Source organism: Molothrus ater, chromosome 6 (genome assembly GCF_012460135.2).
Source record: "Molothrus ater isolate BHLD 08-10-18 breed brown headed cowbird chromosome 6, BPBGC_Mater_1.1, whole genome shotgun sequence".
Classification (NCBI taxonomy): Eukaryota; Metazoa; Chordata; class Aves; order Passeriformes; family Icteridae; genus Molothrus; species Molothrus ater.
The window spans coordinates 17,276,780-17,304,454 of NC_050483.2; the positions used below are offsets into that span (position 1 = coordinate 17,276,780).

General features: G+C 36.1%; 1 protein-coding gene across 1 annotated transcript in view; it reads left to right on the forward strand.

The window, feature by feature from the left end:
* CHID1 (chitinase domain containing 1) overlaps nt 1–27,675 on the forward strand; it is a 96,683-nt gene that overhangs the window by 34,450 nt on the left and 34,558 nt on the right. The window contains 2 exon segments of the mRNA XM_054515315.1: nt 1,536–1,636; nt 2,849–3,004. Coding sequence (XP_054371290.1) covers nt 1,536–1,636; nt 2,849–3,004 — 257 coding nt within the window.

Here is a 27,675-nt window from a genome sequence, read left to right on the forward strand (position 1 = left end):
GTTATGTGATTTAATCTGCCCTAGTTTGTAACCTGCATTTTGTTCACCTCTTTCCTTATGCAGTGGAACACAAAGTGTCCTTGTGAACTGATAAATGAACACTGTTATGCTCTGGTGATCCATGCAGCACATATTGTTGGATGTAGAATTTGCACGCTGATCCAAAAAGGATAAAGGTCAAAATGTGTGATTTTTCTGTTTATTACTTGCATCTGTCACTGAGCATCTTTTTTGTTTTTTCATTTAAGATGGAACGTGAGTGGTTTTAAAAGCATACCTTGCCTAGACAAGGTTTGGCTTCTAATTTCCAGCTCAAGTAGCAGTTTCTGGTACTATTGGGAAAGTCTGGATTCTCCAGTCTCTCTCCTCTGCTCTCTAGAGGAATCTTGTACAATGCTATCAGTTTGCCTCTTAAATGGCAGAGATATACCGCAGAGTTTTTAGCTGTTAAAGTACATTTTTTTCCCTTCTCTCTTTTTTGCAATGTCCCCCTATGTCCCAGATTATCCTGGACAATATCCTGCTTGTCTCATGTTAACATGCTTCAGAGCCCTCTGGTTGAGGACAGGGTTCTTCTGGCAGTAGCTTCTCCATTTTAGTCCAGTCCCATCTTTGCAATGTGATTAAGGTTGCCTTATGTTGCCTGCTGTGCTGTTTGTGCTGCTATTTTAAATTACAAATTCTCTTTGAAACAGATTCAATGTTTTCGGGCAACTTGTGTGAATTAATTGTTTCCATCTTGAATGATTGAAGAAGTCAGTAGCCTCTCTGAGTCCAAAACAGACAAAATACACACCCCCTTACCCAGGAAGATAAGGTAGATATTAATCCAGGTCTATATTTTGTAAATCAAGAGTAAGCAAGATAAAGGGGGAAGAATGGTTTCCCATATTTCATACCAAGATGTGCTGAAGGCATAACTAGACTTTTGTCTAGAAAGGGTGATAGAATGGATTTCTTCTTTCTTCTCCCCTGCCCAAAGAAAGAAATGGACCTGGTTTTGTCTTAAGAAAACAGGTTTTCTTTCTTAAGTATGGTATGAACTGAAATTGTTCTTTTTAATGTCAATAAAAAAATTACCTTTGGTTTATTTTTCTATTAACAGCTGCACCCCCCCCCCATTTATTTAAGTATGCCTTAGTTTTGTAAGTGTCAAAACCAATTCAAGAGCCCAAGCAATTAAATGCTTTGTAAAAGCTTTTAGAGTTCAATTGATTGCTACCTAAGGCAATTTGATTAGTCCAGCTCTTATAATCACTATTGTACCCATGTAGCCATGCTGGAAATGTTTATTTGGTAAGTATGCTGTGGAAGTATGATTTTTCCCACTGGCCACCTACATAGCATTGAATTTTTTTTTTCTTAGATGTTTATTACAAAAATGGCACTGAAATGCATATTTTAATTTTTTTGGCGACCTCAGAATGAAAGATTTTTCTTCTGTGATCAAATGGTATGAAACCTAAACGAGAGAATAAGCCTGGTCATTGTTGTAATTTATCTCTTCCTGTTTCTGTTTTGCTTTGTTTTGAAAGGACCAACCAGCCGGAATGTTCACAAAGAGAGAATTTGATCAGTTGGCCTCAGCAGTAGACAGCTTCAGTCTCATGACGTACGACTATTCAGCACCACATCGGTAAGATTCCATCTGACACCAGAAAGAGCGTTAAAGGAGCTGATTCCTACTGAGGTCTGGTAAATCCACAGTACAGATTCATTTTTTTCTAGTAAAGTGGGTAGTGCTTTGTTCTTGTATGATACTAAAGTTCTGGATTACTAATTAAAATAGACAATTTGTCCAGAAGCTGAAAACTCAGTACATTTTTAACAGCAATGTGTATCAGGGATTTGAATATTATGAAAGACTTTGTACTCCAGCTTAAAAAAGGATTTTTATTTTAAAGGATACTCTTACTCTTTTTCGAGCTAAGTAACTCTTTTTGATTTATTTAGCACAGTTCTGCAGGATAGGTACAGTAATAGTCTACTAATAATAGTAAGATTGTCAAACAAATTAGCTTTAAACAATTGATACTTCATTTGCCTTTAAATATGAGCACAGTTCTGGGCAACTTTGCTCTGCCCTATTAGCATGTTGAGTTTTAATGGCACAGGTATCATGAAGGCTTTGAGGCAGATAATTAGAAGGGAGTAGCAGATGTTGATATTTGTAAGACTGGGATAACTCTTCCTGTTACCATGCTAGTGAATGCCTTTTGTCATGTACATGTTTGAGGGAGAGCCTGCTCTCCTCTCCAGTGAGGTAGGAATGGAATGAGCACAATATCCTGATGTTACGTACATGAAAATTCAATTACTCTGTGTATTAAGGCTAAGCTCTTTTTCTTCCTCTAGGTTTTTGTTAGGTACTTTTTAGGTTTTTTCCCATAAATAAGTGTTACACACTCTTGCTTACCAGTCACTAATTTTATAGTTCCTTCTGCAAGTAAGTGGTCAATTTTGTCCCAGTATATTTTGCCAGATTGCTGTAAAATCATTGAGAAAAAAACTGAAGTCATACAGAATTTTGAATTGTAGCATATGCATTGTGCAAGACCCAGCAGCAATGTGCTAGGGGGAAACCTTTTCTTACCTCTAGGAGGGAATTCTGTTTCCCTTCACCTTAGAATTGAATCAAAAAGTCAAGAGTGGGGCAATCATGTTTTATATATCAGCACTTCAAGCTACAGAAGATATGCATTTAGCATTGATAGAATTATAGGTTCATCTTCACTGATTTTTGTGTGCCAGAATTTTCTTTTTATAATTACACTGGTCAAAAAGAGAAGGCTGAGTGTGAACATGTACTTTTTCTGACAATCTATTTGATTTTTTGCTAACTTGACAGACCTGGTCCAAATTCTCCCCTTCCCTGGGTACGAGCTTGTGTTGAAGTACTGGATCCTGATTCAAAATGGAGGAATAAAATACTTTTAGGACTGAATTTCTATGGCATGGACTATTCTGCTTTGGGAAGCTCTGGGGAGCCAATCCTTGGCAGCAGGTATGGCTTCTCTGGATTGTAAGTACTTCTGTGTGATATATTCTCACAAAAATTAGAAATTCACAAGTAGTCTTATTTAGAAATATGGATGAGTTAGCAACACAGAAATGGCAAAAGTGATAAATCTGCACATGAAATAGTAGCTCACCAGTTAGGATAAGACCTGTAACTTCTCTTCTCTGTACAGAAATGCAGATAGATGGCACAGTTATCCTGTCAGAACTCATATGCAAAAATGGTTTGTGTAGTTGTCCCTCTTTCCTGTATTCATGCTTATACATGCAGGTTGCCATCTTTGTGTTAAAAATGTTCTGCAATATTCTCTTATGCTCTGCATCATTTTGGGGGTTCCTGCAGTTGTCCTAATGATTCTCTCTCTCAGCTCCTGAAGTTGTTACTTGTTACTTTGAAATTGATACTGGTTTCCAGCAACAATCTTTCAGTGCTGATCTCTGAATCAGACTGAATAACAGGAAAGGGGAAAATAAAGCCATTGTTTATAGTGAAAGGTATTTAGCAAGTACTCCAGAATGACTTCTGAAAAATTGATGGTGATGGTTAGGCAGGAAGAATACTCAATAATCAAAGCATTGTTGATTTACAGACTTAATTATACAAGCTCATCAAAATTATGTAGCTTTGCTGTAATATTTACAGCTCCTTTTGCAAATGGAGTATAGCAGTATCTAGCAGAATAAAAGGTTCTTGGTTTTTTTTTTTGAACTGCAGCTTTTGAAATTAAGTTTCCACTTGAAAAACACTGTGCACTAGGATGGCATTTACTTTTTATAGATTCTTCTGGAATATATTATACTATTGATTCATGTTGCTTTTTAATTAATGGCAAAAATACCCTAGTCAAGAGTTATGTATAAAACTTTAAGCTTTATAAGTTTTACGTTTTTTAAAATTTTTTTAAGTTTTACTGAAAGAGGCTATTTACCTGTGTGTAAGACACTGGTGCACAGTATGGTTCTGTTAACATATTCTTCACTGACAGATCATAAGATTGTAGTTTTCCAGGTATTTGCCAGAAGCAAGGTTCTGGACAAAGTCTTTAAGAGGCCTTGAATTTATGCATAAAACACATCAATTTTCCCTTTGCTGTGTTACCTGTTGGTCAGTGGTTATGTTTATTTTTCCAGAAATGTAGTTCTAAGCATCCACAGTTGTATATGTCATGTAGTAATGTAAAAGTAGAATAGACTCAAAGTAAATTAGCTTCAAAATAGGCCAAACTTCTGACCTAAAGAGCAGAAAAAAAGGGCGTTTTAGTGTAAAATAAGCTTTCTGGTACTTGATTGGTATTAGGCCATTTGTAAGGAAGTCTTTTGACCTGCAAAAAGTGCTGAAGGATTGATGCATTTCACCTTTAAGGCACTGTCCATATGTTGTAGTGATAGTGAAGCTGAGCTAAAGTACTGGTACTAAAATTAATTCAAAGTTTATTCATTTAAGTGCAGTCTGGTGTGTGTCAGCTTCTTTGTTGTAGACTTCTGCTCAAGTTTTTGCATATGAAATTTATTGCAAGTACAAGTCTCCAGCATGTCGGTGCTCCTTGGCATGCCGTAAGGTGCACCATTTCTTGTTGAAACATATTCTTTGGAATCTGATCCTCTTTAAGAAGAGAGATGGAGAATTGAAAGATTCAGTGGCAAACTGTGGATTCCCAAGTTGTTTGATGTCAGTATATTGTGCATCTTAATTGATTATTAGCAAAGTGTAAAGAATTGCATGCAGAATGCAGAAATCTATGCTGCTCTCAGGGTCATGTTTTTCTTTAGGATAGGAATTATGTGGTGGAAAGAGATGCTGAACATATGTGGATTTCATTCACTGCATATTTTTTTAAGTCCAGAATTTCATAAAATAACTTACAATAGAACTCCTATTTGCATAACATATTATTTGGCAGTGTTTTTTTATTGCAGAATGTAATATAAAGGTAGAAGGTATACTTGCAAAGACGTACAGCCTTTCCGTGTAATATCCTGTTTCCTTCAGACAGACAATAAGAAGTAATAGGTATATATGTATATGCTTGCATATACATATATATCTATATAGATATATCTCAAGATTAAATTAAATGAAAAGAATTTCTCTCTTACACCAGCACAATGTAGTTTGTCCTTGGGTGTTGTTACAATAAGAACTACAATTTATATTTGCAGCAACAATTTCTTTCTTAAAGCTCAGTCACAACTATTACTTATTAATACAATGAGTCAATCACAGAAATTACAGCACTTTCTGGTGCTTTAATCAACCAAGTACTGTTTGGTTAGCTGCAGGGAGGCTACATTCCTGAGTATATTTCATTGTGACATAATTTTTATGAAATCCTAAGCTGGAAATAAAGGTGTTCTGTTTGTGATTCTTCAAATCACCTGTAGTGCTTCTGGCAATGTTTTCTGTCCTCTGGCTGTCAAGAATCAGGTGTCTGAATTGTTAAGATGCAGAGATGCAGTCATTCTAACTTTCCACTGTATAAAAATCCTGTCAGAACATAACCATCTGGTGCTGCTTCCTTGCTTTTCTAGTGATCACCTTGTTCCAGCACGTCCTCTGTTGATACTGTGACCTGACAGTATTTCCTCTTCACCTCACAAGCGTATGTCTTGGGTAAATAACGTTTTCAGTATACTCTGAAGCTGAAGAAATGAGTTACTCTTCCTGAGAGATCTTTACCTTTGAGTCCTTTTTGAGACCTGCAGTAGGTCAGCAAGCCTCTCAATCTCACGAGCTTCTGACTTCCAATGTACTTTTTCTGCCTTTAGCTATCTGTTCTACAGAATCTCTCTTAATCATTGGGACATTGAATTTCAGTTGCAGTTTTGTTTTGCCTTCTCATGGGAGGTTGCACAGCAGTGTAACAGTGTTTTTCATTCCACATCATCTAAAATCTATGTCACTTATGACCTGGGCCAAAAGGGAATGGATAAACTTCATAGCTAGCTGTGAATTAAAAGCAATATAAATCAAAGGCTGTCATGTGGCAATGGTGTCACTTGTGTTTAATAAATCAAAACTCTTTATTGAGCCCCTCCCTGCTAAGTTTCTTGTCATAATGTCATTTTGTCCTTTTTTTTATAGTGTTGAAAGAGGGAAGATACAATCTCTAATGTTTCACCTGGCTCTGTGTAATTTTTGAATATATTCTGCCTTCAAGCTGCTTTTGTTCCAAATGTAGCCATTGAAAATAGATATGTGAATAACGCTATTATTTTGAAACAATGCTGTGTGTGCTTATCTTTTATTTAATGTAATCTGAATAAGGAATTTAATGTTAATTTTAAACATTTAAGAAGATTGATATAGTAAATTGCCAGCTGAAGCAAGGGAGAAACTAATTTTATAATGCATTGTGCTGTTCAGAGATAGAAAATAAGATGACTTGCAAGCTGTGTAAGGATAGTAGAGTTCTATTGAGGATTTCATTGGCTGCCTGCCATTCTGTAAATACCACATAAAATGTGGTACTTAGAAACAGTTAGAGATGAACTTTTTCTCTGAATTATCATGGCAGTGTCTTTATAAGCAGCAGTTTAAGATTTGGGCCAACTGTGACTCATGATTTTGCATTATAGAAGTTAGCAAAAAGCTTGTGCCGGGAACTCTTTTATTCTTGAAGCAGCAAAGCTTTTACAACATTTCTCTTCGTGCTGTAATTCTCTCAAGATTTCTATTACTTGCCTGTGTGCCAGGATTCTGTATCCTGATTTAATCTATTTTGTTCATAGTTCATGGGATTTTGGGGAGATACTAATGTTTCAAATAAAGCAATGTACCCATTAGCTTTGTAGGACTGAACAGCTTGACCTTTTGTCCACCTCTCCTCTTTACTGAAGAAACTGCTAAGCTATTTCTTCTTAAATTGTACTGCTGGGTCAGATGGTAAAATCATGGCAGTGATAGAAGGAAGTTACAATTGGGCCTGGAATCAGAAGTTATTTCTGTATTACAGATGTCTAAATATTTCAGGAGTGTTTGAAAAGTTTTATTCTATTAAATTCCCTCTAGAATATTCTGGTATGTGTCTCTTCCATGGTATATCTGTCCCTCCCTCCCTTTAGGAATGGAAGGTGAAATTGAGCTGTTAGCTGAAAGTGTAAGACTAGTTAATTCATGTAAGGTAGATAGAGCATCTTACAAAGTAAAATTATGGGTCATATTTCAGCTTATCCAAATTTACCTTGTGCTGATAAATAAAAAAATATGCTACAATTGTTTTCATGTAAAACACATTGTTATTTCTTTTGAAATGAGGGAAAGGTGTTTGTTTATTAGGCAAATGATTGGTTCCCAGGTTTGGTTGTACAATGGCATTGGCTGTGGGTGAGTGTGTATATCTCAGTGAATCTGCTTTAGAAGACTGGTCAGTTGTGATGTACATTTTAAATGGTGGGCATATTATTGTGAAATATGCTCTTCTCCATCTGCCATGGTGCTTTTTAAATAGTAAATTTGCTACAGGCAATATTTAGGCAATTAAATATTGACAAAATAATAAGGATATTGTTCTTTACTCTCTTGTTGTACTCCAGCCATTAGAAGATAGCATGATAAAATTAGGAAAAATAATTCTGTAGTTTGACACTGAGAGCCAGAAACCTTTACTGTAAGCTAAATTTACTTATGTCCTTAGAATTGTGTGTGGGCATTTGTGCACAGTGTGAAGTGAAAGAAACTTGCTGCTTTGGTAGCCTCCTTTGGGCTTGTGAGATCGCTAATGGTGGATCTAAAGGCAGCCCTAGCTCAGATTGAATCTTTTCAAGATACATGATGATTAACAAAGAGCATAGAACAGATGGCACCATGTATGTATCCAGATCACTCCACTATGAATCCCTTTGCTCCCATTCCCCCATCCTCTCTCATCCTCAGTGCTGAAAGGGTAATCATTATCTTTGCCTGGTGCTGGCTGTTCCTCACAAGATACTCCTTGTATTCAGTTCCATTGCAGTTCTGTTGGGAATGAGTGTGAAAAGGACCTCCTGAAAATGCTGAGTGACTTTATACCTAGAGCTGGGTCAATGCACTGTGCTCACGTGTTGGATTGTGTGCAGGATAGATTCTCTGGGAATCTATGGATTCTAAAGGCATGGCATCCTCTTTTGGAGCCTGGGTGAAGTTTGTCAGCTACACTGGGACCTAGCCACCATTGACATGGAGTCATGGGCTAAGGTATTGGCTCCAGACAGCTGGATATATTTCACTCTTATTTATATTTCACTCTTATTTCTAAACAGGGAGAGTTTTGGACCTTTTCCCAAAGTAAAAAAAAAAAAAAAAAAGATCTTGGAGTTTTAGATTGATTGCCTATTGTCTTGACTAGAAAACTGGCAGCAGTGAGATAGATAATTCATATTTTGTTCATGCGTTGTTTCATGTGTAGGGTATGCTTGGGTTTTTTTAGCAGACAAGCTTTTCTTTAAAAAGCAAGTAGCTTGGAGTTTTTCTGATCTTAAAATGATTTTTCAGTCCTCATTATCTAATTTTAACATAAATCTGTTCAGTGAATTGAATTGCCATGATTGTTGGGGAAGCAGTCAGAATTAAATTCAAGTTTCTATATAAATTTCTATAGGCCTTTTGAAACTGATCTAAATGTCATCAGCATAGATTTAAAAGTTGAAATGAACTTTCTTGGTAAGTCAAATGTAATTTTAGTTGGTTGAATTTATAGGAAGACAACTATATACTCCTTCATTTGCTAAAGAGCACCCTTTCCAAAGCTTTATTTAGCAAGCTCAGCTCTGAAACATAAAGTAGTCCCTGATAAAGCATGGCTCTTTGCTTTTTTTTTTTTTTTTTTTTTTTTTTTTTTTTGGTGTGAAGTTATGTCTTTATTACTTGGCTGTGTGTTTGCTGTCAAGCTGACTGCCACAAAAATGGTGCTGGGGACCCAGTGCTTACAATGAGTCCTTGGGCTTTTTCCTTTGAGGTGACTCTGGTCTGGTCCTATGAGCTGGAACTCATTAGCAGTTTGAGTGCCGCTCCAGTTGTTTCATCCAAAAAAAGCATCTGTTTTATGCACTCTGAGACTGCTCCATGGTGCAAACTAAAGCCTGGTGCTAGTTTTTATTGTAGAAGTTCCATCCTGATATGAGCTGGGAGTTTGATATAGTCAGAATCACACAACCTAAATGCTTCCTTTCATTTTGACACAATGCTTTTAAACAGTATGATGAAAAAAGAGAATAAGGTAAAGTTACAAAACATTATTCTTTGCATATGGCAGTAAAAAAATTCCTCTAAAAATAATATTACATTTCTCAATTTATTTTTTTTCTGTGCAGAGTTCTTTCAGAGGGCAAGAATAAATGTGCATGTTTATCGCAATTCCAGAGAAAAGTAGCAATCACAGCAGCAAAGTATTCAGAGTGATCAAATTACCAACAGAAGGACTCAATATCCAAGTGAAGAGCCAGTGTGGAAATATATAAGATTTAGGAATAGCTTTGAAGCCTTGAAGTAATACTTACAGGAAATAGTAATGGAGCATATAGCTATACAGTCTTTGAAGTAATAGAAGTGCAAGTGTGTTCCACAACATTAACAGCCTTTGATTTGTGCAAACAGCTTGTTTATACTTGGTATTATACAGCAGATGATTGAATAAGGTTTCTGGTGATAACATTCAATAGTGGTACAATGTCCAATAAATTTTTTCTTTATGATTTTATGAGCTATTTCAGTATATTAGTAGTACCAGCAAACAGAGTGGGGTTTTTCCACCCCAAATTAATTCATGCCTACATGAGGAGAATGGATCTAAAAATGTTGAGTAATAAATCTTACCTAAAATAAGTTTTTGGGTTTTGGGCTCTGAAAATAGGAGAGTTGCATTTCAGAATGTTGCCGGAATGCAGTGTTGTTCATGGCTAAAATGGCAATTCAGGCAGACATTGATTCTATGTCAACTGAAAATATAGTATAATGAAAATTATTACAAATTAGTTATTTGGAAATTCAGTGAAATTTAGAATATGCTTGAAATAGTTACCATGTATACCCATGTAGTTAACCATTTCTTACAGTTTTATGTATGTAATTTTTCTGTTTAAACCACATGTTGGTTTTGTTACACTATTTTAGAAAGAAACTGTATTTGAAAAAAGTAAAAATCTCTCCATATACTGCATCTTTGTAAATCTTCTGCATGTAGCTTCTGTCTTTTGTTATTTAGCTGTCCTTAAGGTTTGGGAGGAGAAAGAAAATGCCCCTAGAGTGGTATTTCCTGTAAAGTTCAGTGTAACTGCACTGCCGTGCTTAGAGCAGGTATATCCTCTTCACTGCTTGTGAGTGAGGATATTGAGCAGGCAAGAGGGTTAAAGAGGAGACTCAAAAGTTCTGTCACCCAGTTTGGGTGAGATTAGGCATAGTCCTACTACCAACCCCTAATATAGGATGGGATTGTAGATGGCAGATGATGCCTGCAATTTTGAATATAAAATCATTTTCTGCAATGGTTAAAACCTAAAGATTGTCTTATCGTTAGGGCTTCTATGTATTTACCAAATTTAGACACATTAGTATTAAACAATTTTTTTTCCATGTGAGTGAAAGCAAATGTTCCTGAGTCCTGGGCTTTGAGCCTGAGTAAATTGAGAAAATAAGGTATTTCCAGCTGAGAAGGAGTTGTGGGTTAGAGATTGGTACACTGCTTCATACGCTGTTCACTTGGAGCCATAAATCCAGAAATGTAAAAGTCAATGAAGCTGTTGCTTTCCATATTCATGCACCTCTTTGAATGCATTTTAATGGATAAATGTGTAGTTACATTTCACTGGATTCTACATTTTATAGTAAAGAGACACTGGACAGTTTTGGACAGTATTGAGCAAACTCAATATAGAGGTGGAATGTATTTTAGTATTGACAGCAGAAGTGAAGATGCCTACTGATAATAATAATCTATTGAATTGGTCCTAGGTTTTAGCATTTGTGGATTGTAAGCATATGGAGGGAAATCAGTGGGTCCTGCATGTTTAGGAGCCCTTAATGTACCAAACCTGGGTAACCAATATGGTCATTGCAAACTGTCTTTGCTGAGCCCCCATTACCCAGTGAAAACACAAGGAAAGCATTAGGGGAGCATGGTGTCTCTGCAGTCACCACTGTAATTTTGAGTGATAAATATGATGTGAGGATCTCATATCACCTTGATTGCTGCTTACTTACAAATTAAAAGTCTTACTTTCCTCAGAATTTTAGTCTTTCTTTTTGTGGACACTAAGTCTTAGCTGAGTTCAGGCATTCTTGTTTAGTTTATCCTGACTTTGTTTCTATATTTGAGTTTACATATTGAAGGACTCCTGAACAATTCTGGTTTTTGTTGATGAAGGCATCCTTGGAAACATGAATTAGGAGACCAGAGAATGGATAGAATAGTTAGAGATGAATGGGAAATTTGTCATGCGTAAATTTCTCTTACAGTTGACCCTGAAAACCAGAGCTGTAAGCATCTCTGTGTAGAGTGGGTATCATGTTGCAACTGTTTAAATCTTAAGTGTCAGTGTCTCTGTAAGTCTTGCTTGATGATGCCAATTTTAGAATTTCTAGAAGTATGAGTTGATAAGGGTAACAAACACAGTGCTTCCATTTAAAGGCATAGCCAGTATGGCAGTATCTGTGGGGCACTTTTTCTGATTTATATTCAGGAGTATTTTAGCTGGTTTTTTATTCTTCCTCACAAATCTCATCATGAAAGAAATCTGATGAATGTGGTGGTGAAAACTATCCACCAAAAGCAGCATAGTCTAAAGAAAACCAAGTTAAATTTAAGTCAGGAGAAGGTGCTTGCTAAATATAATGTAAATTTAGTCTTTCCCCACATGAAAAAAAAAAAGCCCTGTACCACTGATGGTAATTTTTCAAGCTTGCAGGGAACTCCACCGATACATTTCAATGGGATCTGAAAACCTCTTTCCAAAAATGAAGAGTTTTCATCTTGCTTCTTACCCCTAAAGTATTCCTTGAGAACATCCATAAAAGGGAATATTAAGAATAAGATGTGCCTGGAACTCTGTAGCTGACTGGCAGCATTTATTTAGCAGGTGTATTAAGGGTAGTTGAAAATTTGTGGGTTTTTAAAGCAAAAATCTGATACTGAATCATGAGCTTGCCTAAAGTAAACCACCCTTAATTTGCAAAGAAACCCTTTGCCATTAGTCTTTTGTGAAATGGTTGTTATCAAGCTGCATAATGAAGGACTGATGGCATCCTTTGCTATGTACAGGAGTGTCTTCCAGGATAAATAGTACTTTATTAGAATCTGTTTTATAGTACTGTGAGAAAGAGATGTTTAAATAGGAGTGGATTAGGAACATAAAATCTTCAAGTGCATTAGTAGATAGATTTAAACAGTAGGGTGTCTGTGGCAGCAGATGAAACAATTTGTTCTGAAGAACTCAGAAATCTTGTACTTGAGCAGGAAAAGATGTGTTTTTTAGTTGCAGTGAGGAAGAATAAATGTCATCAGAAATAGTTGTAGTTTTACAGCATGGAAAAAAATGACATGGAGAAAATTACCTGGAGCCATTTGTTTCAAATGACATTAGTGTGCATATTTTCACATGTGCTGCTCAGATTTCCATTCTAAACAATTCCATTCACTTTCTCTAAGTTCACTGCACTTAGTTACTAGAATTCCTTTCTTTGCATTGAGCACAATTTACACTCACCTCTTCTGCTCTGCTACATATTGACAGCAGCCCAGTGTAATTCACTCTGATACTTATGGAAGGTTTAAAATTTTAAGAATGAGTTATTTCCAAAACTGTTTGTTCCATCTCCTTAGTGTCCAGATTCCAGAACGTGTTCACAGATCACTAGAGTAGTATTACCTAATCTAGGGCCTATTTCCTGCTTGTTTTTATTTTGGCCACTGTTCTGAGTATTTCTTGGAGTCTGACATTAAATTACCTGCTGTTTAAATGTTTCTCTTCCTCCCTCCATGAGTTTGGAAATCTCTGCAATTAAAGTATTTTGGCAGCTTTAATTTTTGGGTATCTGAATATTAGTAATAGAATGTTTCTTGAGCTGATTTTTTTTTAAGATGCTGATTTATACAATAATAATCTTTGTTCACAGGATAATGAATTTATTCCAGAGCTTATTTTCACATTAAAGTTTAAACTTAGGATCATTTTTTTAAATTGTTATTAGGAATGAGAAACACATTTGATATTTACCTATTTTAGCATATTTTACACATAAAGCCTGCATCCAGTGAAAAGCTACTTTTTCATGAAAATGGGTCCTCAGCTGGCACAAAATCACACATAAGGACAAGAAGAGTGATCAGGGGACAGAAAGCCTTTGAAGTTAACTTTCTCTCATTTATATAAGTGTATAATTTGAAAAATGCTGGTATATTTATTTAATCAGTAATATTATGTCAGTTTTGAAGCTGATTTTGCTTTCCACAGTCTAATTGTATTCTCTGGTAGCCAGTTAATGCTAAGTTTAAGTAGCAATATTTGTAGAAATATGGGGAAGAAATCCTTGCAGAAATAAGTCTGAGTTGTATTTGATTTAAAAAAAAAAGAGGTTGACGGTTTCTACACAGGTTCTGGGCCATGAAGGAAAAAAAAAAACAACCAACCCATGAAATAGTGGCAAAAGTGATAGAATTATGTACTTATTTCCTGCAAAATGCTCAAATTCTGAATTTAACTTCTTTATACAGCTGCTCATTCCAGTATGTGGCACAATGATTCTCTTCGTGTAATCTTTCACAGCTGTTACATTTTGGAGCATCTTGCCATTTAATACTTTCATCTTTTTAAGGATGCCTAAACCCCAGGTAGTTGTAGTATTAAGGTACTGGGTGTGAGGTACATTGTAGGTGACCATGTTATAATGCTCTAGTGGAATCACACTAAATCTTCTCATTTTCCCTTTTTTTTTTTTCAATTTTTGCCTTCCTTTTCTTTTTTTCAACTTTAATAGTTGTAGACGAGTGACTACTCTTCTGTAGTTGTGTTTCCAAGTTTAATAGAATAATAAACCAGTCATTTGTCAATGGAATCCTTATCTGGAAATATTGTTCCACTATTTTAACAAAAAAGAACGACACCAGATACTCAGTTTGTCAAATTAAAGGGATGGATTTGAGACCTTTGATCAGAACTTCTGAATCTCATTGCCTGTAGCTATGCTTTTAGTTTGCCTTTTCTGCCTCCTTCAAGCAATGTCTAGTTATGTTTAAATACAGCTTTAATTATTCCAAATTGAAGCTATTTTTTGAACAACCTGACCTTGGGACATGGGATTTTCCACCTTCAAAATGTTTTTTGCTGGGACACTCAGACTGAGGCCTGCAGTCTTTCACTACTGGCTACTTCCAGCGTGGTATCTGAGGAGACCAGTACTGTGCAAATATTTCCCTTTCCTTTGTCAGTATTTTTATTAACTCTGTATTTAATATGCCTCAATATACCTGGTAACTAATGGTGCTATGTCAGGGGCAGCAAAGACTCCCATCCTCCAAAGCAAAATATTGTATGAGACTTAGAACTGTTCTAGAGTTTGGAAAGCAAATGACAGGAAAACCTATTCAGAAGAGGCATCCCTGTTCTTTTAGCTAGTGAGATAAAAAAAATCAAGGTTAAGTTTCTAAAGGGAAAGGAAACGAGTATTATGGTAAAAAGGCAGAAATTTTAACAGATATATACCTGCTCTTTTTCATTTCCTTTCTCAATGCTGTTGACTTCACTGTGAAACCTTCGCAGCTTATTTAACCTCTTTCTTTTATTTGAGCTGTTAGAAAAGCAAACATGTATGATTTTTGCTTCCAGGAGTATTACTGGTAAGAGATCTACATTGGAACTTTGGCAACTGTTGAGATTTTTAATACAGACAGAACAGCTTGGCATTAATTTCAATATGCAGCTGGTGCTTTTGTAGTGATTCTGTATTTAAAATTGAAAAGATACCACCTAAAATTAAAAAAGCTATGATGCATTTTTCTGAGCTATGGCAAATATAAGTAATGCAAAATTCAAGAACACTCTGCAGTAATAGGATAATAAATATTTGGCTGTCAGCTGGGAGACCTGAGCTGGGCTGTGCTTTTGTTTTGTTTTGCTGGTTTTGAGGAAGGAATATCTGATTTTTCCACTAAAGGAAAAAATGTGTTTCACCTTACCCAGTTATAGCTTTCAATGATTTCCAGTTTCTTGAATTATTTTAATTGATCGTAATTGAGTGTACATGTAGTCAGTTAATTAATTAACATTTTCTCTCATTCTTTCTGATTTCTGACTCCTCTGATTTCTCTTAAAGGTTTTCTCTATTAACCTCACTTCCTGCCTTGTGTCATGCATCTCTAAATCCTTATTAATTGTTTAGCCACAAACTAAGACAGTCTTCATGAATGGAGTCACTTTGCCTTTTCTCTTCAGCAATTTGTGTGGAGGTCAGATTTTTGACAGGAGAAAAAAGTAGCAAATATGGAGCCTGTTAAACAAGCAAAACCTCTACCAGGATTGCTGGGGGGGAAAAAAATCCACTTTCATGGGAAGCAAACTGAACTTTTACTTCCTAAACATGTTTCATACTAACAGTGATTCAGGTAAATAATTTTTATCGTGCAAGTCACAATGCAATAATCATCTCATTTGATGATAAATGATTTTATCATCAAAATCTCTAATGAAATGAGCCAGAGAACTCAGCCTTTCTCCAGCCTTCCAATGGATAGCAATTCTGTCCCCTTCTCTTTATGTTGCCAAAGAATAAATAAAGGGAAATCAGAACATTCTGCCTTACTTGACAGCTTACTGAAGGGGAGTTTTTATGACCTTTTAGAGCCTTGAAAAGAATGAAATAAATTTAGAGTTTGTCAAGTGTTTTTTCTCAGAACGATCCAGTAATACTGTGCAGCAAGGGATCTTGGTTTAGATTTGGAAAATGTGTTTCTGAAAATGTTGGCATTTGATATTTTATCTTCCCTCACAATATTAGTTGGCAGCATTTTCCTCATTATGACTAAAGTCATTTTACAGTGTCCTTGTTATAGTAGAAGGAGCTGGTTATCTCAAAACTATCTCAAGGATAATTTGAGATTTTATAATATTTTCACCTACTTTGAAATTAATTTCAAAGGAGATTTGAAGTTATTTGCCTTTTTTTCCCTATTTTCTATTTTACTTCATAGAATAAAAGTTTTGAATGTTGTCCACCCAAGAAAAAATAATCTTTGTTGGAGAAGGATACATGATACACTGTCTTCTACCAGTACTGGAGGTCCATTTTAATGGGTTTCTTCTATTCTGGAAAGAAATAACAGTCCAATATCTACCAGTGCTGTAAATCTCATTACAAGTTGTTCTACTTAGGCTAGCTATTTGAGCTGTGATTTTTCAGCAATTTATTCAGAATCTCTACTACTTCTACTACATATTTTAATTTATATGTTCATCTCCTGGAAAGTTTGTCATACCCATGACACGTCTCTTATCCTACTTCGTACTAATGCATAGTTTTAAAAAGTGATTCTATTTATAATTCTAATATATATTAGAATTATAGAAGATATTAGAAAATATAGAATATATATATCTAATATATATATTCTATTACTTCTATATATTTTTAACTCTGAAACATCGAAATAGAAAGGTCTCAAATAAGAATGCTTCAAGTAGGTTGTGAGTATGTTGCCTTCAGAGCCACTTAAACCTTCTCCCACTGTTCCAGCATCAAAAAGGAATATTCCTGGTGCCAGAGTTGGGATTTATCTAATCTGAATAAGGAAACAGAGTTCCCAAATAAAGTGAATTAGATTAAAATCCGGTATTGAATCCAAGATCTCTCTGGGGGGAAAATGAGCATGTTAATCTGAAAATAAATTGGAGATATAGATAAAATATTGTGACTATTACTGGACTTTTGATCATCCTGACTTGCTTGTATTGAAAAAAGGTCTGTATTGTAGGCAGGAGCAAACATAAAAGGGAGCTAAACAGAGAGGGATGAAGGAGGGATGCTAATCATTCACAGTTGCATAGAAATATTGGAGTATTTGAAAAGTAGTGAGACTCACTGCAGAAACTGCATGAAATGTATTTATTTGTTTACCCATGCTATGTCACTGTTGAAGTGCAGAATTGTGCTTTCCATTGCTAGGAATTGTAAAATGTATGAAGACAAAATACAAATACTCACTCGAGTAGTCTGAAAAAAAGAAAAAGGCTGTTCTGAGGAGAGAATTCAAGTAAATTATGCATTGAGATGCTAAGGAGTCATTTTTGAACTACCGGTGAAAAATAGTAGCTCTTCATGAAGTGCATGAAGTTTCACTGAGTTCTGTTTGCTTTTGAGAAGCTTATGCATGTTTCATATATGTTAGTGTTCAAATACATGGTTTGGTTTTATTTGATTAATTTCATATGCTGAATATTCCACACTTAGCCATCCAGATTTTTTTTTTTCCTAAATTGCTTAAGAAAATAAATTTTTACTGCCTCTGTTGGTCAGCCTGTTCATGCAGTTGTCCTCTAAAACCTTTTTGGTGCCTTATATGAACTGCTTAAAACCATGTTTGATGAAGCTCTCAAAGATATGAAAACTGTTCTGAATATAGCAAAGCTAAATTAGGGTTCTGAAGAGAGTAAGCTTCCCTTCCATAAGCTGGTTGCTGGTTGCCAGAGAATCATGTAAAGCTCAAATTATAGGAAACTTCGTTTGCTCAAGGTGCAGGAAGCTTCACTTCTCCTGTCTGCTGTGCATTGTGTACTTATTTTGTTTAGAGTAAGTTATGCATTTCTCCCTTTGATTCTTTGGATGTGGATTGCAGGGAATGTTGCAGTAGCTTTTGGATGAGTAGACTTACCTGGTGGGATGCTTTCTCCTTGGCCATACAAAACTTTGGGACCAAAAAAGGTATTCTTGTCACATTCAAATGTGTCACATTCAAGTAGATGAGTTGTTGGGGAAGAATGGTGCTTAGCTATGTTACATTATTTCTAATGATCAAAGATACTGTTCTTGGAGAAATAAGGCTATTGATGTAAAAGGCAGTTGTCTGGTAAACAGGTAAAAAGTTGTAATTTTTCTCTCTCAGACTACTGTGTTCACCCTTCTTTTTTTCTTCTTTCCTTCTCCTTTCAAAACTCTTTGACAGATGCTAAGGTTAATGAATTTTAATTTTAATTTGGCCTTTTCCTTGGGCTGCTGACAGTTCTTTCTACACCACAGAGACCTTTCTTTTCCAGCTCACTTCATGTTTCAGTTAGAAGCAGAGTATCTGATGGAAGCTTCTTCATGAATAAGTGAACCCCACTGGAACACAGCCAAACACTGTCAGAACTGGCTCCCTGATTCCCAGTCTTGTGTTTTACCATGGTTTGAGAGATTAGATTCATTAACCTCTCATTAGAAACATGTCAATGGTAAAATCCCACAGCATGCTAGACTCAGCTTATTAGAAATCCCAAAAGGCCAGTTAACATTAAAGAATTAACATTTTGTATTCTAGAAGTTAATAGTATATTCCCCATTTGGCTCCATTCCATTTCATTGATGCAGTAACTTCTTAGGTGCTTTTCCCTTTAGAATTAGCAAAAAATGTTATTTATCCAAAAAGAATTGTTTGATAAAAAAGCTTTCATGATTGTAGAAATAGAAGCACTTGCAGTATAAAAATGCTTATTTTATTGTAACATTTTCTACATATGTGTGTGGAGAGCACTGCATGTGTAGAATGTGGTATACCTTTTAGCTATAAATATAATAACGCTTTCAAGAGTTATCTCTGTACTAGTGATAACTTATACAGAGTTTGCTATTTATAGCAGAATATTAAATCCTATTTGAGCAGGTCTAAATGCATCTAGATATTCAAGCACTGGGTTTAGTTCCAGAGTTTGTAGTCTAAGGTAAAATGAAATATAATTTCCATTGTCATTTGACCTCAGAAGCTTTCTTCTCTAATGAGAATAAAGACTGCAAAATAATTTGAGCAAGATAGAATTCATTCTACAGCAGTCATATTACATGGCTTCTGCTCAGGCTTCATGTGAATGCTGGTTAAAATCCATGAAACAAGAAGTAAATGACCCTTTACTAGCAATACATTTTTATGTGTATTTGTCTGCTACTGTGAGCAAAAAAGGAAATTTCCATTTTGTGTGGCTATTATAAGAAGCATGAAATAATGCTTTTGAATCGCCTAATGTCATTACTTGAAATGGAAAACAGTATTTTCAAAGACATTGCACTTTGTTATTCAGAGCCATGCTTATCAGCCACCATTATTAGGACATTTGGCTGCTATTTCAAAGTACAAGAGTGGAACACGGGGTCATTAGTAGGGAGATGAGAAAGAATTCAACTGGCAAACCCGTGCTCTGCTCTCCCTGAGACAGTAACAAGAACAGCTACAAGAAAATACACAGGATCAGGGGGATCCTGTATTCCTCCCCTGCCATGCAGAAGGCAGTAACTTAAAAAGAGTGAACAAGGACAAGTCCCTGTTTGAAGTAGCAGGCAAACTCCCTCTTTGCCCACCTTGCCTCCCCATATGCTTGTACACAGCAGTGATGAGGCTTTGGATGTGAAAGGTAAGTCAGAGGGTGATGTGGATGATGGCCCATCTACACCAGAGATACTGCTGAACAGAAAGGTCTGGCGCCTGAATGATGCCCACCTCCACGAGGAAGGAAAGATGGGCTATAGTGGTAGGTGACTCCCTCCTGAGTGGAGCAGAGGGTCCAGTGTGCTGGACAGACCCTACTTGTAGGGAAGGCTGCTGCCTCCCTGCAGCCTGGGCTAAGGACAGCACCAGGAAAGCTCTTAGGCTAGTGCAGCCCTCGGACTATTACCCATTACTGCTCCTCCATGTGGGCAGTGACAAAGCTGCAGCATGTTGTCCAAGAGCAATCAAATGAGATACCATGGTTTGTAAGGGAATTCAGGTCTCAGTTGTGGGCAGCAATATTGGAAGGCAACAAAAGGGAATGGTGAGAGATTATGTCGGTACTTTGGTATCCATGAGGAAAAGCTTATGGAATGCTGTGTACAAGCATTTCTACAACCCATGGCATACTTGGTACCTTGTGTGCTGCATCATTGTATAGCAGTGTTTTGGCCACTGGGACCTGGTTCCAGCTGAATGCCAGTCCTGCAGTTGTGTGTGTTTTAGTCATGTCAGAACAAGAGCACTGCAGTCTCCCCTGAGGAAGTTTTATCTTCACCCACTGGAACAGTCTAGAATATATATTTTGGTGAGATTACTGAGTGGGGTGTCTTTGGAAGGGCAAGCCTGAATCAACTATCTGAATGAAAAACATAGAACTAAGGGATTTACAGAAGTATTTTCCACAGGAATTAAATGTATCACCATCACTAGAAAAAATAATTTTTTAAAATAAAGAAAGATAGCCACCATGGTTTCTGTAAGAGTAAACTGTGACCTTTTGCTTCCAGGATTTGTTTGGAGGACCTATGTACCTATGTACAAGTAATAATTTCTTTTAGATTTGGATTTTTTTTTTCCTTTTAGAAAGCACCTGAAAAATTACCTCAAAAGATCAATAAAAAATGCATCTGTAGAGAAATTAAACAGTCTTTGTTATGTATAATGGTAGTCACTAAGGAAATAAGAACAAAACAGTCAGTGCACAAAATAAGTAGTTAACAACAGCATGATTTCTTTAAAGTGCTTTTTTTCAAAAAAATGCTTGAGTGATTCCAGAATCATACTCAGTAGAGAAGAAATATTCTATATATATATATTTTCCAGTTATACACTATTGTCAGTATAATTTCAGGGCTTTGTTATCAATTTAAATGTTTTATTTTGAAGAGTTGGATGTGAGAATATTAAAGGTTTGGGCTATGATTAAAGTTAACTTATTAGAATAGCTTTCTTCAAAGAAAAATCCTGACAGGAATTCAGGTTTTTTACAGATTTAGTGAAGTAACACAGCGTTGATTTCTGCAACAGAAAGTTGTACATGTCTTGAGAAAGCCAGTATGAAAATACCTCTCAGTTGCCTTGTTTGTTGAGACACATGTGGGTTCTATTGTGCACAAGCTAGAAAATTCCTTGTTCAGTGGTTTGGTATTTGTAGGGAGGGTCATTTTCAGGTTTGTTATGGTTTGATTTTTCCGAAGGATAGCTTTACTATTATTTTTTGCAAAATGCCAAGAAACTTTTCCCTAGAATATTAAACTGAAGAGCAGCTGTTCAGTAGAATAACTACAAGGGAACAGACCACTTCTGTGTGCTGGTGGTTTTTAGTTGCATTTCTGCTTTTTAGTATGTGGAATTCCTGATCTGCACAATTTGAAAGTCTCCTGTGAGATGTGCCTTTGTACAACCAATTGGAACTGCCATAAGATTTCTGAGGAGTTTTAATTCAAGAGGTTTTTGCTTTCTCTGGTGCTAAATACTGGAGGTAATACAGCATGTTGCTTAAGAATAATGACATATAAAATCATACTTGTTCACAATGTAATAATTCTTGTCTGCTTTATGTACAAGTAGAAACTTGAGTTCACTTTGGAAGTTTCTAGAGAATGTAGTCTACCAGGAGCTTCCATCAAACCTGAAAAGCAAACTCACTTTCCACTCACACAGATTATCCTGGGGCATTATGTAAGCAGTGTTTTTTCTCCCATGGCTGGCATGATTTTGTACTATTTTAATGTGTTCTTTTGCACAGATGTGCTGCATTTCAGAGTGTTTTTTTATTAAACCTCCTTGAGATTCAATATTGAATGGAATTATTGCTAATATGATTTTAAGGACCTTAAGCTCTACTTCTGTATTTTTGGAACTGAAGAATTCTTTGGAAGATGATGGGATTCTCTGTTGTGTTTTAGAGGTTTAGGGTTTTTTTCCTGTTTCATATGAAACAAACCAGTCTATCAGAGATTAATAAATGTTTTCTGAATTTGCAGTGAGTATTCTCAGAAGGGCCAGCGTCTACTGCTGATACACTTTGAAGGATGCAGTAAAAAGGGTTCCTTAATGTATGCTGTAAAAAAAATTTGCCAATTTTCTAGTGCATTGTCTTCAGGGGGTAAGGTCACCATTGTACACAGTATATTTGGTTAAGAGGCCAGTTGAAAATGAAAGGAGGTTGTTTCCAATCTCTCTGTTCAGTCACAGTTTAGCTTTCATTTTATATTCTTTTCTCTCCAGATAGATTGAACACTGGGATCTAGCACTGTTGGCAACACTTGCTGATTAAATTTGCCATGACCTCTTAATATCACAGGGCCACACAATTTTCTTTCTCCTTCTAGCTCCTCATTATTTTAGTGGCACTTTTTTCAGTTAGGGAGTTCTTTAATGGATGTTAGTGAAACAACAAGCACTGTAATTTGGTGAAAGCATGGGATCATACATTGTGACTGCTATGAGAGCTCTGTCTGCTTTACATGCATGTGAGTGGCCACCATGACCCTCTGTATAACAAGGTTTTGGGAAGGTTGGAGAAAAAAGAGTTTTCCTTTGGAAATTGTTTTTTTGGTTTAAGTAATTGTTAGACCAGTGTTTTCTTTACACATATGTTCTTGGAAGTATTAGACAAGCTTAGAACCTATTGATGTTAACAGGCATGGTGTTTAAGCTCATTACAAAGAAAACTTTAAGTCCCTGTATGACCAATTCATACTAATGATTCCATATAAAATACTGAACATTGAAAACACTTAATGCTAGAGAATGGTAGATGCTTCCTACGGCAAATTTTAGCACACTTCCTGAAATACACATTCTACCTGAAAGAAGCACTTCCTTAAAGATACCTTGGTCAGGACTTATGTGTTAGTTGTTTTTCTATTGCCATTTCTAGTCTTACTGAGTGTTCCTTCTAAATATAATCTTCCTGTAGGAGAATTTGCCTCTAAAGTGTGTGCTGGGTGATCTACTTGTGTATAAACTGTGGTTGCACAGGAGGCCTCTGCAATGTGTTTTGTCTAGGTGGAAGTTGGAAATTACATCCTAGTTGTTTACTGTCCTTTAGATTTGCAACTTTGGCAAAATAATTGTTGCAGGTTTGAGCTTTAAGAAATCCAGTATTTCCATTAGTGATGTTTTCTGGTTGAATCATTCATAACCTGGCAATTTTTGCTAATCCAGTGATTGTGTTTGGTTTCTGAACAGCTCTTTTACTAAACCATATTCATATATGCATACAGTAATTATCTCAGTAAGCACATCACATGCAGTGTTTATAAATGGATATGGATCAGCTGTATGTCCCTTACATTATTGTGTGTTTTTAGAGCTAAGGCAAGTAGTCATTATTCATAATAGGAGCTTATGTAAGCTTTCTATTTTTGTCTCATGCTAGCTGTGGCATATGAATAACGTTTAATACTCTCTAATAGCAGGGAAATTGCAAGTACATACTTCAGGGTATTTTCTTACTGAGATTTGCTAATGTCTGCAATTCATAAAGACCTCAGTGGTCAAGCTGATTGTTCTGCTGACATTCAGCTCTGTGTGGTGAATTGACATTCAGAAGCTTGTAGCTAATTACCCTGGATAATAAGTATACTTTCCTTAACAGTGGCTATTAGCAGAGGGTATGCTTCAATTTTTATGTATTCTTTCAAGACAAAATAATTTTGAAAGTGATATCCAGGGAAATGAGGTTCAGCATTTCTTAAATAATGTTAAGCAGATGTACCTTGGGTAGTGTCAAAGAGCCAGCGCTTGATAGAAAGGCATAATTCTTGTGATGGACCAACAGAAGCATAACTTTCTTATATCAAGAGAGTATTTCAAGATCCAGAAGATATTGTTAAGGCATAATGTTTTGACTTCTCTAAAATGAGAGGTATGTTGCTTTCAGGTAATAAAGGGTTTACCAGAGAGAGCAAGTTCTAGTACCTGAATTACTCTCTTGAATAACACTGGCCATAAATTGTATGTAAACATTGTATGTGCTAGGACATTTTGACTTTCTTTGTTCATGTGTCTGTAATGCTTATTCAATGTATTCTAAGTCATGCATTGTTCTTGTAGAGTTAACCTTTGTACCTTAATGTGTTCATAAAAAGATTCAGGAGAAAATTACCCCTTGCTTTATGATCTAAAGGTGATGCTTGCTACCAAAAAGAATTCCCTTGTACTCCATCTCTGTAGCTGCTGCTGTCTTTATTCTCAGCACCCTCATCGCTGCCTTGACAGCACTTGCGTAATGTGCTGATGCTTGGCTACTTTTCACCAGCCTCCCCACCTCTTCTGGGTCTTTTCTTTTTAAATCATGGGCCTTTTTTCTTCTCTCTTTTTGTGTACAAATTTCACAGATTCAGTGAAAGATGTAGCAGTTATCTTGGGGCTGAGGATAAGTGGTAGAACAAGTACACCTAGAAATTAAAATAGTCTTAAGCAGCCTTCCTTGCTGGGGAAACACAGGCTGGGTATGGGGTGCTGGATGATGGAAACATATGGATTCTATCAGCCATGCATAAGTGTGCTGTACTGTACTGGTGATGCTGGCACATAATGTTGAAGGGTTGAAAAAGCATCATTTACAGCCATTATTAAAATTGGACTCTTTTACACTTAATTTGAGCTTTTTCAGTGTTCAGTTGCAGTATCAGTGCTGGGTAAAAGCACACAGCTTCTTTCTGTTTTTTTATACTTCTCTTGCAGTGCTGAGATGTTGCTGTACTTCAGCTTTGTGTAGAGCTTTTTGTAATCTTAGGTCAAGTTAGTGTTGCGCTGTCTGGCTCTGTGAGCTATTGCAAGAGGTCAACACAGTCCTGATTACTAAGCAGAAAACTGTAGTAAAATTCTTGACATCTCTTCAGCAAATTTGTCTTCTTCCATTATACAGATTTCCTGTATAATATCTCTCTTGTCCATCTTCCTTTATTCTAAGTGCTGTCATAACCAGTCAGTTTCAGCAAACAAAGAATATGGAGAAGGACACCTCATATCTAATAAGATAAGCTCGGAGATGGAGTGTTTAATGACAAACCCCACTTGTGTTATACATCATATGCTTGGTTTCAAAATAAGATTGTTGGGGAAGGGGAACTTGGGTTCATTCTACTCTTACTAGTTTAATGCCAGCACCACTAATAAATGCCCTGAGCCTGGAGAGGGATTGCAGGTGGGCAGAAGAATGTCTGCAGGGCAGCACAAAGGAATTGCAGACACTTCAGCCAGTAAGGAGGCCCAGCTTAAATGCCTCTGTGCAAACACACAAAGCATGGGGAATAAGCAAGAGGAGGTAGAGAGGTGTGCATGCCTGCAGGGCTATGATCTTCTTGCCATCAAGATGACTGGAGCGTTGGAATGGAAAGCAGGGGATCTTTAGGAAGCACAGGCAGGAGATGAGGAGTAGGTGTCACCTTCTGTGTTAATGAGCAGCTGGAGTGCATGGAGCTGGAGCTCTGCCTGGGGATGAATGAGAAGCAGAGAGCTTTTGGGTCAGGATTTAAGGAAGAGTGATGTTTAGGAGGTAGTAGAGTAGGGTGTTTCAACAATTTGTTGATATTTCAGTGTGCTTATTTTAGTATTCATGTGAGTGCCCCCATCCTCAAGTCACTTGAAAACATTTAATGAAATGCACTGTCTTGTACTGATTAGATACTATTGTATGGAAAATCTACTAGTATAGCAGTCTGTTAGATTATGAATATATAAGTCATTAACTTGCAAATTTATTGGAAGAAGCATCTTCTAGACTTCAGTGTTACACACTAACCTTTTCCTTTAAGCTAGAAAAATAACAGTTTACTGTCTCATTCTCCACACAGAGACAAAAAAATAAGGGGATCAGCAGGAACAACTTAATTGCTTTTCTCCTTAGTTGCCTTTGAAAAAGGCTGTACAAAGTTATGGATAAAATATACTTTATTAATTATTTAGGATTAATTAATTTTTCACTTTTAAGATGTTCCTTATTCTGAGATAGTTTAATGAATCTGGTTAGACCTTCCAATACATTTGATTTCACACTTGGGAGTCTGTCTTACTGCTTTACGTTAATTGGCTGCACTTAACCTTGTGTGCCAAAAAGATCATATTCACAGGAAGATTCATTTCTGGGAACATATGCACTGAGCTGGGGCACTCAGGTGGCCTGGTGGAGCCAGTAACATCCTTTCTACTGCTTTGTGACAGATGTAAAATCTTCCCTGTAGTGTGTGTATCCAGCTAGAGATTTTTTATTATTTCGTTGTGTTCAAATGAATGGTCAAAAAAAGGAAAGGTTGTCTGGCAAGTAAAATAATTCCAAGGTAGTAGGATATTTATTAAGAGTGCACACACTAAGTTCTTTTGTTGTCTGGGGTTTGGACGATAGGATCCTATAATGCAAAAAGGGATGATCTTAAGAACACTCTGAAGCAGAACAGGTGACTGTGCAGTGTTTTTAAATAGAAAGTAAAATAGCAATGCTTTTACTTTTACAGATTTTGATATCTGCTTTTTCAAGAAGCTTAAGTGACTGTAGTACTATCACACTGAGTGTGTGCATATATTTATATATATTCTGTCAACATAATTTCTGAGCTTCTATTAGTGATATGTGTTGTTTGCCCTGGCTTTAAGGACTTTACTGATGAGCAGTTTAATTTCAGAATTCAGCCAGGAACAGGACTCTGCTCATAATTCTCTTATTGACTTGTGTTGCCTTTGGCAAATTGCCTAATATTTGCATTTCTAGTATTTGAAAAATGCTGGTACTTATTTTTGTACACTGCTTCTGGGAGAAGCTTGATTTAGAGTGAAAAATTGCTGAAAAAATTAATGTTTATTTCTATATATTAAGCCCATCACTCTAGGATTTCTTCCATATTTAGTTCCTCCAGCACATGTTCCATTCAATAATATTTTCTTTCTGGTACAATTCCCAAAATTATTTTCAGGGAACTGATTATAGTGTTAAAAGTACAGAGGATGGAGAAGGCATGAGAGAAACAATGGATGAAATCTTTCCAAAATACTCAGGTTTTTTCATACTTTCTGCACTAAATACATAGATAAATGATGTATTTTTGTATCATGAAAATTAGTGGGTCTGTAGTAGCAATAATGCTATTACTTCTCAGTGTTTTCACCATAATGTTGTGAATTTGGTTTCACTGGAGGTATGCAGAACAGCAAAAAATAGTCTTTTTGAGAATATTTTCCATAGCTATTTCATTTAAAAAAAGAAAGTATAATGTACATAAATGAAGATGAGGATGTAAATGAGAAATCAGAAAAGTTCCCAGTACAGCACAATGCCAATTATATTTTAATGTTATGAACTACTGATAGATGCATGTGTGTGAGATATACATGCATAAAATCTATTAAATTTGACATTTCTTTAAGAGCATTACTTTTAAAATTTCCTGATGCTTGTCTGTTTAAAGTCTATTTAAAAATCTAATGCCTATTGAGAAACTGTGACACCAGTTCAATTTCATTTTTGGAAAGAAACCTAATACTAATTTTTTTGTTGCATGATCTTGTAAAAAAACCCCAAGGAGATTCTCTCCAATATATGATGGAGTGAGGAGGTTTAATGCAGGTTAATCAGAATTGCCAAAATAAAAGTATCTTGCATAGAAAGTTATTTATAATCAAGTACAGTAACGCACAGTTTATACTGTTTAAGAAAGACTTAAATGGGTACAATGAGAATAATGTCCTGCAAATTTGAGTCTGTAGTAAAAAGTGAGGAAGAACAGTTCTTTTC